This window comes from Poecilia reticulata, chromosome 13 (genome assembly GCF_904066995.2).
Source record: "Poecilia reticulata chromosome 13, P_reticulata-male-v2, whole genome shotgun sequence".
Taxonomy (NCBI): Eukaryota; Metazoa; Chordata; class Actinopteri; order Cyprinodontiformes; family Poeciliidae; genus Poecilia; species Poecilia reticulata.
The window spans coordinates 26,015,700-26,029,836 of record NC_088842.1 but is presented as its reverse complement, the minus strand read 5'-3'; the positions used below and the strand labels follow the sequence as shown (position 1 = coordinate 26,029,836).

At 37.8% G+C, this 14,137-nt stretch overlaps 4 protein-coding genes across 7 annotated transcripts in view; 3 read left to right on the top strand and 1 right to left on the bottom strand.

Moving 5' to 3' along the window:
• Window positions 1–675: 675 nt before the first annotated feature.
• Window positions 676–2,330, top strand: LOC103474956 (olfactory receptor 52N4-like). The gene has a single exon (XM_008426252.3). The coding sequence runs from the start codon at window positions 891–893 to the stop codon at window positions 1,827–1,829; it is 939 nt and encodes a 312-aa protein (XP_008424474.1). The 5' UTR covers window positions 676–890; the 3' UTR covers window positions 1,830–2,330.
• An 85-nt stretch (window positions 2,331–2,415) lies between these two features.
• Window positions 2,416–7,703, bottom strand: chrna10a (cholinergic receptor, nicotinic, alpha 10a). 2 transcript variants are annotated; one of them, XM_008426250.3, is made up of 5 exons: window positions 7,147–7,703; window positions 5,585–5,730; window positions 5,318–5,472; window positions 4,511–5,043; window positions 2,416–4,409 (listed from the first exon to the last, which is right to left on the bottom strand). In XM_008426250.3, exons 1-5 carry the CDS (start codon window positions 7,205–7,207, stop codon window positions 3,718–3,720), a joined length of 1,587 nt encoding a protein of 528 aa, XP_008424472.1. In that variant the 5' UTR covers window positions 7,208–7,703; the 3' UTR covers window positions 2,416–3,717. The 2 variants fall into 2 exon arrangements, with proteins under 2 accessions (XP_008424472.1, XP_017163910.1); XM_017308421.2 differs by having other exon boundaries at window positions 7,586–7,703.
• Window positions 7,704–7,855: 152 nt separating this feature from the next.
• Window positions 7,856–11,781, top strand: LOC103474954 (acyltransferase PGAP2-like). Its single transcript, XM_008426249.3, has 6 exons — window positions 7,856–8,115; window positions 8,351–8,524; window positions 9,686–9,935; window positions 10,111–10,217; window positions 10,319–10,427; window positions 10,746–11,781. The coding sequence occupies exons 2-6, from the start codon at window positions 8,357–8,359 to the stop codon at window positions 10,874–10,876; spliced, it is 765 nt and encodes a 254-aa protein (XP_008424471.1). The 5' UTR covers window positions 7,856–8,115; window positions 8,351–8,356; the 3' UTR covers window positions 10,877–11,781.
• A 677-nt stretch (window positions 11,782–12,458) lies between these two features.
• The window catches only part of LOC103474953 (alpha-2-macroglobulin-like), a 40,107-nt gene continuing 38,428 nt past the window's right edge, over window positions 12,459–14,137 (top strand). For 2 of the 3 annotated variants that reach the window (XM_017308377.2, XM_008426247.3), the window contains exons 1-3: window positions 13,399–13,499; window positions 13,623–13,803; window positions 13,935–14,091. In XM_017308377.2, the coding sequence (XP_017163866.1) occupies window positions 13,414–13,499; window positions 13,623–13,803; window positions 13,935–14,091 (424 nt within the window). In that variant the 5' untranslated portion in view covers window positions 13,399–13,413. Of the gene's footprint in view, window positions 13,500–13,622; window positions 13,804–13,934; window positions 14,092–14,137 lie in introns of all 3 variants that reach the window. The other variant, XM_081614296.1, reaches the window with a different exon arrangement.

Here is a 14,137-nt window from a genome sequence, read left to right as displayed (position 1 = left end):
AATGTTTTAATAAGTGTTCTGTAGTGAATGAAGTGTGTTTTATAAAACCACACTTTACCAGGAAGGTATTCATAAAGCCAAGATTTACAGAGACTTAGAGCTGTTTGGTTATATTTGCCCGACTTGGTAACTTTGATCAAAATTGCCACCTTTGCTAAAAACTCATTTTGCCTATTCATAGCCAAACCAAGCATTTTCCTGCACAACATCTTTATTGTAAGCTTACTTAAAGATGCCAAGTGTTGATTTGTTTTGTTTTGCTGTTTTGTTATTCTATCCTGGTAATACTGTAAACAAGTAAAACATGTCTTAATGCAATGAGGAAAACTTACGTTCTAAAGAATCCCACATCTGGACATGTGGGAAAATCCTTCTCACTTAAAGGCATGACATAATCCAGCTCTACTAACCCATAAAAGGAAATTAAATGTCAACATGTAATTAACTTGGGAATCACTCCTACCCCAGCAAAGTATTTATGTTTGCAGACATTCCTCAGTCTGGCATCAGCAGTTTTGGGGTTTTGTAGAGTACTTCTATTACACATGTATGTCAAGAAAAAAGGTAAGCATGTTGCTTCTGATTAATATTTTTTACTTGAAATCAATTTAATCTGCATGTATTTTCCCTCCTAATTTATATTAGTAATGTAACTGGTAAGACATTACAGATAACATTTCTGCTCAGATGATGGCTTACAACTTGGTGAAAGAACATGGAGTGATCTGAAAGTGTTTTTACTGAGTCAATAAATAAAATAAGATTTATAAATATCTTTTAGTACACAATTACATGTTTCACTTTGGTCAGTGTGCAATAGTTTTATGTGAATTAACTTGTTGCAATGTACTTTTTTTTTTTTTTTTAGATTTTTCACCATATGAATAAAAATGGGGGAAAATACTACAATGCCATCTGATATCCTGGAGATCCGAGGATTTGAAATATCTCCAGAGTACATATACCCTCTGTTTTTTTTACTTTTGTTCGTATACTCCACTCTGCTCTTTTCTAACGTCGGCGTTCTCACACTTATCATAAAGGAAAAGAGTTTGCACCAGCCCATGTACTTCCTCTTCTGTAACTTGTCTGTGAATGACCTGATCGGCAACACAGTCCTGCTGCCTCAGCTTATGGCTCATGTCCTGTCCACCAAACGTTTCATCACCTACAACCAGTGTTTGCTTCAAGCTTTTCACAGCCACACCTTTGGATCTGCATTGCACATGATTCTTGTTATCATGGCTATCGACAGATACGTGGCAATCTGCCACCCTCTGAGGTACAGCTCCATCATGACTAATAAAGCTGTGATCGGCCTGTCTGCCACTGCCTGGGGCGTTTCTTTACTCCTAGTGTCTGTGCTCTTAGGTCTCACAGGCAAGCTGTCCCGCTGCAGATCAATTATACAAAACGCCTTCTGTGACAATCCATCACTGTTCAAGCTTTCTTGTGAGGACGTGTCCATTAATAACATATATGGTCTGTTTTTTACGGTGCTGCTGTTTACTTGTTCGATTGGAGGCATCACTGCTACTTACATCAGAATAGCTATCATCTGCTGGATGAAGAAAAACAAGGAAATGAATAACCGAGCGCTTCAAACCTGCTCAAGCCACCTCATTCTTTATCTGATTATGCTCTGGTCAGGGTTCCTATCTATTATATTGCACCGATTTCCAGATTATCCAGACCTAAGAAAGATTGCATATATTTTATTTCATGTCGTGCCTGCCAATTTAAATCCTATTATTTATGGACTACAAACAAGATCATTACGAGATAAGATTACACAAATACTCAAAAGAAAAACTGTAATTTCCATCTAGATGTTTATTTTCCTCTGCATTTTTACATTTTTACTAGGCCAGTGCCCTAATTTAATTAAAAGCTTAGAGCTTATAGGATTGTGAGACATTTTCAATTTATATTTCTATATCTGATGTATATTCTGATGCACTCTGTTGGCACTCTAATTGGGAACTCTTCTTTTTTAAATCACTGTAGCACACAGTGAATAAGCAACAACTTCCATATTTTTGGTCAATTTGGTAAATTACCCTGTGCTACTCTGTATTTTGACCTGTCATGAAAATATTCTATTAATTGGACTTTGAATGAGCAGTCGGCTATGGAGTACTACTGTGGCTAAAGATTTGTGGTTAAATGACTTAATGACCTCTAAAAATGAACTGTGTTAAAAGATGAACTCCATTTCTAGCTAAAATGTATGAGGAACAGTGAGAAACTCTCCTTTTCTCAAACTGCGGGAACATTCTGATAAATTTGAGTGAGTTGTCAGTTAAATTTGAGTTTTCTGCAACAATAGCAACAGCTTAATAAATCATTTCTGACACATTGCCAATTGCTTATGCCTTCTGCTTTTACATCTGAAATCAGCAGATAGTTTTTAGATGTATTGTGCATGTTCTTTTATTTATTATCACCGCAGTATGCTTACTTTTTTTTTTTCAAGCCACGTACAGAAGATGCAAAAATTTTTCTTTTAAACTATAACATAATCTCCCTTATTGTTGTTATTCATTCACAATATTATTTTAACCAGATGCAAAGTCACTAATGACTTTTATTTAAACCATTTTTAGTTACTTTTTGGCTATTATTAAATATTATAAAAAACAATGCTAGACTTAATAAATCATTATGTTCTTTGAGCTTTGACTAAAAATGTCAGTAAATATCAGATGTACTAAACATGGCATGGGCAAAATGGTATGTATAGAAACTCAAATTGTTCAAAAACTTAGAACTAACATGGAAATTGTACATTGCCTATCCCATGACTGTAACCTCTTATGGGTATTTAAAAAAACAGGGTTAAACATGGTGCTGATGTCAATTTCCATGAATCATTTTTATCCATTAATGTCCATCAATGAACCTTGTATTCATACATTGGGACAGTGACAAAAAAAACCATGCAATACAATCCTCTAATCCTGCAACCAACTTTTAGATGCATCTCTACTCTGACACACCTGAATTGAATAGCTTAATTTACTCATCCGTATTCCGTTCAGCTCTGCAGAGGCCTGATAACGATTATTCAGGTGTGTTTGAATTGTGTATCTCATATCTATCACCTGGTTCACCTCTGTCTACTCTTTCTCTCAGCTTGGTTTGCCTCTAATTAGGTCTCATTGTTTTGTCATTTCTACCAATGTATATAAGCTCATCGGTTTTCTTTGTTCTTCATTTAAATTTCCGTTATATTGACACTTTCTGCTCCTGTCACTCTGATGCCTCTGTGACAGAGGCGTCATGTAATGTAAGTTTTTCTGTTCATAATTAAATTCATCTTCATTCTCCATCTGCCTCCGTCCTGCTGCATTTTAGTCTCTTCTAAACGTCAAACATGACAGTTGTATATGACAAAAAACTCTAAAAATGTTAGGTTAATGAATACCTTTTCAAGGTACTGCCATAATGTCAGACACCACTTTCTTATGTTACATACAAAAATTTCTCTCTCTAATTTACAAAAAGAGCTCGGTATTCTATTACTTAAGAACAAGAAGAAAATTTACCCGAGGTAAAAACAAATATAGTATACATTTGTTCTTGATTTGCTAACAAAATTTGCCATTTATTGTCTGCGAATAAAAATATGTGTCACATCTTTCTTAAAGATCTCATTTTATCATTTGGAATCGAGACTTTAAAGCAGTTTTAACAATCAAATAAAAGCAGTGCTGATTAAACAGCTTTGCCCATGATAAGGAGGCTCATGAAAAACACCATTATAAAAAACATCCACATGAAAAAGCGATCTAGAACTTTGGCTACTTTCTTCCACTCCCCAGTCCGTTTCTGTGTGGCCCTCTGATCTCTGTAACAGTTGGCGATGTATTGAATGTTATGTAGCAGTGGCCCATCGTTAGGATGAGTGTTACAGGAAATCCTGTCATCTTTTCTCTCTACATCACTCACGCCTCCCTTCCTGCATCTCACCGGATCCCCTGACTCCCCACAGTCCAAGAAGATGCCATTCCTCCAAGTGCTGTTATGGTTTGTTGGATTCCTCCTTATTGATCCTAATGGACTTAGGATTTGATCCATTTCTTCTCTCTCCTCTGTGGTGACGGATCCAGCCAATTCCTGACCACTTTTGATGATGCAGTCGTCCTCTCTTCCTGGACACACCAGTCCGTTCATGGTGCAGCTGGTGTTGCTTACAAGTGCAGGTTCCTGTCTCTCTGACTCTGCAGACATGCAGTTCTCCCCAACTTCATAGACAAAACACATCCTGGCCATGTACTGCAGAATGACTCTCTTAGCCCACTTGGGAACGGGCTTGGCGTCTGGGCCGCAGTGATGAATGTTCATGATAAAGATGGTCAGGGCAGTGGAGGCTGTGATCATTGTCATCGTTGCAATGTAATATTTTCCTGTAGAGGTTAAAAAGGCAAGAAAAATAAAACATTTGTGCCATGTGTTTGCATGTTGCAATTGTGTAAAGTGGGATTTGAACATACATTATTTTTCTCACCAATTAGTGGCACGTTCTCAGAAGGTGGCATAATTTCTGCAACCAGCAGCTGGAAGACGGTGAGTGCCAGCAGCACAGTGACACCCAAAGAAACCTTTTCCCCAGAATCAGCAGGCAGGTAGAAACCCAGCGGAGCCAGAAAAGAGATCATCACACACGGTATGAGGAGGTTGAAAACATAAAAGGAAGCTCTTCTCTTCAGCTTCAGCGTGTAGGTCACGTCTGGGTATGGGTCTGCACAGCATCCATACTGAACAATATTCTTCTTTGCCGGCATGCCGAGAACTTCCCACTCCACGTTTTCCACCAGGTCAGCCAGGTCGGCGCTCTCCATGGCGTTCAGGATGTCCAGCTGGTTTCCATTGTAGGTCCAGGAGCCGTAAGTGAACCTGCACTGTTGCCCATCGAAGGGGAAAAAGGACACGTCCACTTTGCATGAGCTCTTTGTGATAGCAGGGGAATCCCACATCATCTGGCCGTCGTGCCGGATCACCACGTTGGTATCCATCGGGCCGGTAAAATGGTTGTCTGCGCTGGAAAAACAGTCAGCTTATCTCAACAAGTAAATTAAGGCAATATTGTTCACAGCCATGCATTCCAGAAAGAAAAGACTTGATTTGTAAGAGTGTTAACTTTTTAAGTGTTTTTGCAAGTTAGATTTTCTCAGTTGTTTTTGTCAACAGCTGGTCAGTCAGTGTAATGTTTTTGAGGGCCATTTTTCTTAATTTCTATGTTTATTGACAATTTTGGCAGGATCTGTTCACCAAATTTATAAGTAACTGAACTATCAACGCCTGTCCAACCTACCTGTTATACAGAACTATATCAGGTCTCCATACATAACTACCAGGAATACGGATGGTGTCGAGTCCATCGTACTCATCTTTATTCCATCTGAGGTGCGCATCAAACCAGACTTGCCTTATCCACAAATAAGCAGTCAAAATTTGATTCCTCTCATCCTGTAAAAAAAAAAAAAGAAAATGGGTATTAAAAGGCATGTTATGTAATCCTTTCAAACAGGAAAAAGTTGAGTTGAAACGCATCCTTAATGTTTGTGCTCTGGTGTTTTACCATGTCGATGATTTGTGAGAGTGTAACCTGCAGAGTCACATTCAGGATGTTATTTGTGTCCTCCACAGGCCTCAGCGCACTTGTGTAGTTGGTCATTAGGTCCGTCAGAAGCTTTTGGGCATATTTGGCATATGCACCTTCGCATGCTTGGACAGAAATAAAAACAAACGTAGAATTTTGCATTAAGTAAATAATTATACGTTCTGTTGATTTTGATTGATGTTAAAACATAAAGGACAGACATTTGCAGGGAGGATTCCAAGGGAGATTAAACAATGTGTTTCTTTGCATTTCAGGGCATCGACATACACACATGATAGAGTGGACAAGAAGAGAAACATGACAGAAAATGTGATTGCCTGACAGATGTGTAGGGGGGATGTAAAGCGAATGATAGACTACAATCCCTTTCTGGAAGTGTCTAAAAATAGAGTTTATGAAAATTTGATTTTATGTTAAAAAGAAATTTTTATAAATTTGAAAATGAATTTAATAGGACAAGGTGAATCTACAGCACCAACAATGGATGAAAAGTTACCGCTTTGGCTGCAGAAATGGATTTGTGCAGTCCAGATGTCAACCCTAAAACAGTTTAAATAAAGCCCCTCAGCTGGACAGCTTGTCTGTGGGATTATTGCAGCACAATCTCTTATAAACAGGTCACACGTTTGAGAACTCTGAAAAAGGCTTGAGGATAAGAGGAGGGGATATGAGAATAAATGTATATCACATGATAGAAAATAACAATTCAGTTTTTTGTTTATTCTTATGATGGGTGCTTAAGTTAAGCCACAGAGAGAATCAACTATATAGGAATCTGAAATTAAACATTTAAAAGATTGTGGGAGAAACAAACCTTAGTCCTGGTTCCAATTGATTATCGCGACTTATTGCCATTTCCTGAGCATAATGGATTGTTTTTTGACGGTGATTGTTGGGGTGGAGGACACAGGAATTATCTTAAGCAGAAAAGGTTTGAAAACCACAGCTCAAGCTCGTCGGCACTCAGTTACACTATGAAATATAAAAGCTCTCTAAAACTTTGGGGCATTTAAACGCAACATGTGGAAAAACTGCAAGATTATTAATATACCATCTTATCCTAACACAACATGGACATATTTACAAAAGAAAATTTAAATGGTGTCTCCAGCTAAAACTATGACGACACAGAAAATCTTGAAGATCATTGGATTTTCATGATATTTCAAGACTTGGCTTCATTCCTGTGAAGTTCTTGGGGGATTTTTGTCGGCTAATTATGTCGCCATGGTACCGCGGTAATGTCATGAGATCAAGCAGGTACTTTGCATTGCTATGGCAGACCCCAGTGTGTGTTACGAGTTCTATTTTGTAAATTGAAATACTGAAATAAAAAAATAATAATTCAACGGTATTTTAATTTACAGTATTTTTCGTATTTTTTTATTTTTTAGATTTTTCTGGAACTCTTTGCTGTTATTGCCTGTTACTTTGCAGCTGATGCACAGAAACCCCCTCCTTGTACGACAATAAAGGATATTTATATTCTATAAAAACTTTTTTAAAAAAAAGAAACTTACTTGTCATGGCACTTAAGAATAGAAATGAATGAAGTAAAGTCGGACTTCTCCAACGTAACATTTTCCAAAGCAAAGAATCTGCGGCCAAGGACCCTTTTTGAGTTGTTCGGTGCTAAACCAATTTCCTTAATAATAATAATAATAATAATAATAATAATAATAATAATAATAATAATAATAATAATAATAATAATAATAATAATAATAATAATAATAATAATAATAGCGCTTATTCCTGCAGTAGCGTGTGTAACGTCTGCCTCCCCACGTCAGCGCAAATATTCGGTTTATGCAGATTGTTAGTTTTGATAACTGCACTAGTAGATCCTACGCACGCATGCCAATACGTGACGCAGTCTTCCGGAGGCGTGGGCTAATGCGAGCATTGGATTTATAGGGGCTTTAAAAAAGAAAACAAAAGAAATTATAAAATACATACCGCACAGTGTAAATCACTTAAACAAGCCGTCACACAAACGAAGAGCGAACTGATGAAGGACAAAGGAAATCCGTCTTTTGATTGTTTTTCAGCACCGCGGAGAGCGTCCAGAAGCAAAGCGCTGCTGACGCAGTATTTTACTTCATTATGTTGCACACCTTTGATCAGTTGCTGTGACATGTTTTCGCATATTATTAAAACCATTCTATGTATTATTTTGACACATCTTGTTCACTGCTCGCCGTCTCTTCCGGAAACTGCCATTCTCCTCCCACTCACGTTTTTCCTCCCGCTATCTTCCGCGCAAGGATGACAGCAGCATCCTCAGGCCTACTGTCATCTGTTAGGAACACCTGGATAAAACCATAAAGATGAACGTTTAGGAACTGAAGATGGCTGGATGACGGCCCAGTCTCTTCTTCCTGGCTCGATGGGATCACAGATTTGCGGCTCCTTCGCGCACTGACATTGTTATTGTTGAACCAGTTGTAAACTGCAGCGCCTGCTGGGCAGCAGTGAGCTGGGTGGAGGTAAGGGTTTTACAGAGTGTATCGTTTTTAGAAACAAGCCATGCATGAATGAATTTATCAGAATAAAAATGACTACTTCATGATTCAAATCCTAGTCGGGCATGGCATGCACACTGCTAATTATTATAACAGTAAATATTTATCATGCATGCAGAATTTTCTGTAAATAGAAACATGTTGCCACTTTTGTGACGATGTGATTAATTTTATTTTATTTATTTTTATCCGCTTGCAGGGTAAAATGATCCAAGGCTCAAACATTTTGGGCTATGAGAGGCCCCTGGTCATCAGGATATCGTTCGCCACTTGTATTGTTGTTACTGTGTGCCTGCCACTGTTAGGACTCATCACTTGCGTCTCGATATCATCTCTCTTTCACTTTGAAGATGCTACTGGTACACATTGCCAGGTAATTTGTCATTATCCAACAGCTTTCTGAAAATGGTTCTTTTATTAGAAACTGTTTCTTATTACCAAGAAACCATTATCATTACCATTATTACTAATGGTAATAAGAAATCATTTTCTTTTGTGAAATGAAAATGACCTTTGCCCTTTTTTGCCCACCCATCCATCCATCCATCCATCCATCCATCCATCCATCCATCCATCCATCCATCCATCCATCCATCCATCCATCCATCCATCCATCCATCCATCCATCCATCCATCCATCAATTTTCTTTACACCCTTGTCCCTTAATGGGGTCGGGAGGGTTGCTGGTGCCCAACTCCAGCTAACGTTCCAGGCGAGAGGCGGGGTCACCCTGGACAGGTCGCCAGTCTGTCACAGGGCAACACAGAGACACACAGGACAAACAACCATGCACACACACACACTCACACCTCGGGGCAATTTAGAGAGCCCCATTAACCTAACAGTCATGTTTTTGGACTGTGGGAGGAAACCGGAGAACCCGGAGAAAACCCACCATGCACAGGGAGAACATGCAAACTCCATGCAGAAAGACCGCGGCCGGGAACAGCTCTACCAACTGCGCCACTGTGCAGGCCTCAGTTGCTCTAGTACTTCTTAAATATTTTTAAATATTTTTTAACTTTTCATTTGAGTACATTTAGTCATAAAGAGTACTAAAGAGTTAGTTATTTAATTAAGCAAAAATATCAAGCAACTTTCTGTTACATTTTACACAAATCATGGCATCACAAATCCTCTACTGCACTTAACAGTGTGCACTGAGTAATTTTCTTTATATGCATTATTTGCCTTACATTAAACCCACCTGTTTGGTTTGCCAGCAGAAATCTCAACCTTACTATCATTTGATCAAAACACAGAGAGAAGCAGAGAGTTTACATTAAAAATGTACCCATGTGTTCTTCCCACATTAAAGCATTTTCACTTATTTATAGAAGGTTGTTGGTTTTTTAATTCAAAATTTTTCACTGTCACATTATCCAGTTGTAACAAAATGAAACTGAGATTTTATACGTTTTTCTTAGATATTTTCTTCTTATTCTTATTCTTATTATATTTTGTTTAGTTTTACTTGTCACATTCTTCACCTGTGTGAAAAACTAGAATACATTCCTCCTTCTTTGTCTTTAGGTGCCCAACTACCTGCCATCCATCAGTGCCTCTATCAGCCTCAGTCCTGAGTGCCACATCTGGCGGTTCTGCATCGGACTGCACTCTGCCCCGAGGCTTCTGGTGGCCTTTACCTACTTCAGGTTCTACAAGTCCCGCTTTGCTGCCAGGTCCTCCGAGAGCGCGCTCAGCTGCTTGAACTTGACCTTTTCCATTTTTGAGAACCTGGGCCTGCTGCTTCTTACATATGTGTCATCTAATGAGACATACTGTGAGTGCTCCAGCTGTAAAGTACCATCAGACATGCATCCAGTTTTTTCTTTTGATGGTGGAGTCTTCCGTCATACATGTCTTTACTAATTTAGCAATTATTTTGTTACTGAGTCATCATGTAGAATATTTTGCTGCCTGTTTCTGAACATGTTTTCTCCTCCCTCCCTGTTCAGTTGTGCATAAGGAAGGTTTCGTCCTCTTCATTGTGAGTTCGCTTATCTACATGCTGATAACCTGCCGTTTGTGGAGATCAATTAAGAAGTATTCGTTGAGTCCCGAGGTAAAGAATAGTAAATATAAAACACCACAATGCAATTAAATCTACCTACTTTAGCTGCAGTATTTGAGCCTTGTTTCTGATGTCTTTTTTCTTCCTTAAAGGATGCCAAGTCTCATCACTGGAAGGTTCGCTTCTTACTCCTCAATGTTTGCTTCTGTGCTTTTGCTGGATTCTTCTACTGGAAACACAACATGTACTGTGAATCAGGAAGTAAGTTTTACCTTGTGTTATGTTTAATATTTTAAAACGCTGACACAAAAGTTGACAAAATTCACACAAGACATAAACCTAAAGTTTTGCATAAACACCACAAAGATGTGATGATTACTAAGGGAAATAGAAATTAAACATGTTTTAAAGCTATTTCAACAAATAAAAATAGGAAAAGTGTGGAATGGATATGTGATTTCAACTTGTAATGAGACAAAAATAGTGATGGGTATTTTTTTGTCAAGTAGTGTATCTGTGTTATAAACACTATAAAATGCTGACCAACACATGCATGTGTGATATCTGTGTTCTTTACAGGTTACACCTTTTTTGCGCTGTTTGAGTACCTTGTCGTCTTCTCCAATATGGCCTTCCATCTGACAGCAGTGTGGGATTTCAAGAGTCGGGAGGTTGTGGTCATTTCCTCCTTTGAGGATAAAGACTTCTGACTAGAACCTAAAGATGAGCATGATAAATGTGCCGGCACTAAACCACATGATGAAGATGGCAGCGATCCGGTTGAAGAAGATTGGGATGGGCTTTTCCACATTTTTTCATAAGGACTATTCTTAAGAGCTTAAAGTGTGTTAATGTCAGTCAAGTGCAAACAGATGATACACACATATATACATGATGGATGGAGGGACAGCTTTTGTTCAATGGTTGCCTTCAATTTCACACATTATTATAGGTGATGTGAAATTTTACTTTGACATCAAGCACAGCAAGTACAGCAAGTGCTGTATGTCTGCCAAAGTACAGTAGATGTGTTTTAGTAATCTGAATACATCCTCAGAAGTAATTGCTTCAAACACAGATTTTATATCTTTCACCAAATATATTATTCATATTGTTGTTGAGACCTGGAAGAGGTGTTCCAGTTGTGTTTTATAATAAGCATTTACACCCAAAATAATATTAGTTTCTCTGCTCAAAAATAAACTTACTTTCATTGATCACCAATAAAATGGCACATACCTCCAGATTGCCATAGATGACAAAAGTCAGATGTTATCTGTCATTTGAACCTTTTACATTACGCGTTGTTAATGACGTATTTGTCACGGAGGGACACCTTTCTCTGTGGAATACAACACTAACAGTGATGCTTGTTTAAAATAACAGTAAATGTATGGCATATTACAGTATGCTGCTTAAAATGTGCTGGACTCACCCCTTTAACAATTTGCTTATTTGAATAAGAAACTCTTTTTAAAGAGATCTAAAAAAAAAATATATGTTTCAACAATTTCCAGAATGTATTCATTTTTATTTAGAATTTAAAAAAACTACAGTGGTTTTGTTGGACTCCATGAATTAAACAAGATCCCACATATTAAAATGTTTAAAAATATAGGAGCCTTTTCATTATTTTTCCCTAGGAATTGGAAAATTGGGATTTTAAAATGAGAAATCATTCGCTTGAAGGGTTCTGCAATGCTTCATTGTGTCCACTAGATGGCTCACTGTCTCTGAACATGATTGTACGTCACAGATGTTTTCCGTGGAGTATTATCTCACACACCATTACACCCAACTCTGCGCATCCGTCCATTTAAGTTGTTTCTCCATTAATCCAAGGGCTGTAAAGGACTGAATTTGATGCCGCTGTGTTCATCATCTAACATCTAATCTGTCAGCCTACCGATCCGTCCATCTCTGCATTTATTCTTTCTACACAGTTCTCGTAATGTTTGCATAACAAACTCAAATTCTCGATCCTGTTTAAAGGGCACTGTTGCACAACTTTGCTAACTCTAATCTCAGAGTTTTCACTTAGAAACATTAAAAAAAGTAGGTTATTTCCACGACCAGAAGAAATGCAGATTAGTAAAAGCAGGATCCAAACAATTCAGCAGGAAATTAAAAAATAATTTAAAATAAATAAAATTGATCTTGGCCACTTGAAAACCTTCAATCTGATCTTGCTCAACAAGTAGCAAAACGTTTTTTACATAATGTTGTATGTTTAAATAATTGCACCATACTAAGTTTTTTGGCTTTGCTAAAATAATAATAATAATAATAATAATAATAATAATAATAATAATAATAATAATAATAATAATAATAATAATAATAATAATAATAGGGGTTGTTCTAGAACCTCTCTGCAATGCAGGACATAATGGACCACCCAGGGTATCCCCTTTATGACACTGTCCTTTAACAGAACGTCTTCAGTTAGAGGCTTCTCAGATTGGCTGTAGTACCAACAGCTACAGGAGATCCTTCTTGTCCACAGCCATTAGCATCTATAATGACTGTTTGAATAGTTTTGGATAGTTTTAGTCATAACATTTACTTTTCCTTTAAATTTCATTTGGGATTGATAAGGTATTTTTAAAAGGAAGCCAGAGTACCCATAGAGAACCCACGTATGCACAGGGAGAACAGGCAAACTTCATGCAGAAAGACCGCTGCCAGGATTCGAACCCTTGCTGCAAGGCAGCAGTGCTACTAACTGTGCACCTATATAACCCACTCACTAATTTATATGGAAAAATCAAAACAATTAAAAGCAGTAAAAGAATAAGAAACAAACATTTTCATGTGTTTTCTGTCTCATAATTGACCCATAGACAATTCCAGCCACATTGACTTTGCAATGTCTGAGCAGAGTAAACAGAGAAATGCAGATGATTGGCTCTCACTTCACTTTAAGTTCAGTTCCCTCATTTTTTTATTTAAAAGACTAAATTTAGTTTGGTTGCAAGTTTCATAATTGCAAATATATTTATTTGACTTGTAAATTTATTTGACTTGTAAATTTAACTATGTTAAACTTCTCTTATCTGCTATTTACTCTAATGATCAAAGCAAACATCTGTTTGTAACATTTATGAATGGGTTATTGTCTAGATATCTGCAGGAGAAACACACATGGTGTGTAGAAGGTTTGCACTGTGAGAGTGAAGTTAGGCGGGGGTTTTGTTATCTGCAGCTGTTTGATAGATAGTAGCTCAGAGGATCAGTGCAGTCAGACATGGGTCATCCTGGGAACCAGAAGTGGACATGGATTCTGTGGGTCTTCTTTTGTGCAACATGTGTTGGTCCAATCTTGGCCAAGCCGTGAGTTTATATGAACATTTCAGAAATATATTTATAATTAATTTGAATGTAAATTGTGGTAGTTTTCCACTCCCAAGAGGATTCAGACCACAGAAATTACAGCTGCATGTTCACTGTCTGCAGATATTACATGGTGACGATTCCTGCTGTCCTGGAAGCTGGAGCTCAGACCAAATTCTGTGCGAGTCTCATGGAGCCCAACGAGACTCTGACCATGACCGTCACTTTGAGGTCTCAAGAAAACAACACCATCCTTCTTGAGAAGACCTCTACGGAGGAGTTTCTTGAATGCATTCAGTTTCAGGTCAACTTTCAAGAAAACCTGGCACTGCATGCTTTTCAATCACAAGCAAATATCTATTATTTCAAAGACAACATTGTGTCACGAGCAAGAGTTTCATGTTTCACGTCATTGCAAAATTTTTGTTGACACAGATCCCTTTAGTGAAAAAAGAAGAGGTGCAGACATTAGAGGTGCAGGTACGAGGAAACACATTTTACTCAGAAGAAGTCAGGAAAGTCCTAATCAAAACCTACCAACCCATGACCTTAATCCAAACAGACAAACCGATCTACCTCCCTGGACAGACAGGTAACTTGGTTACCAGAAAAAATGTATCAATCATTGTTCTCTTTGA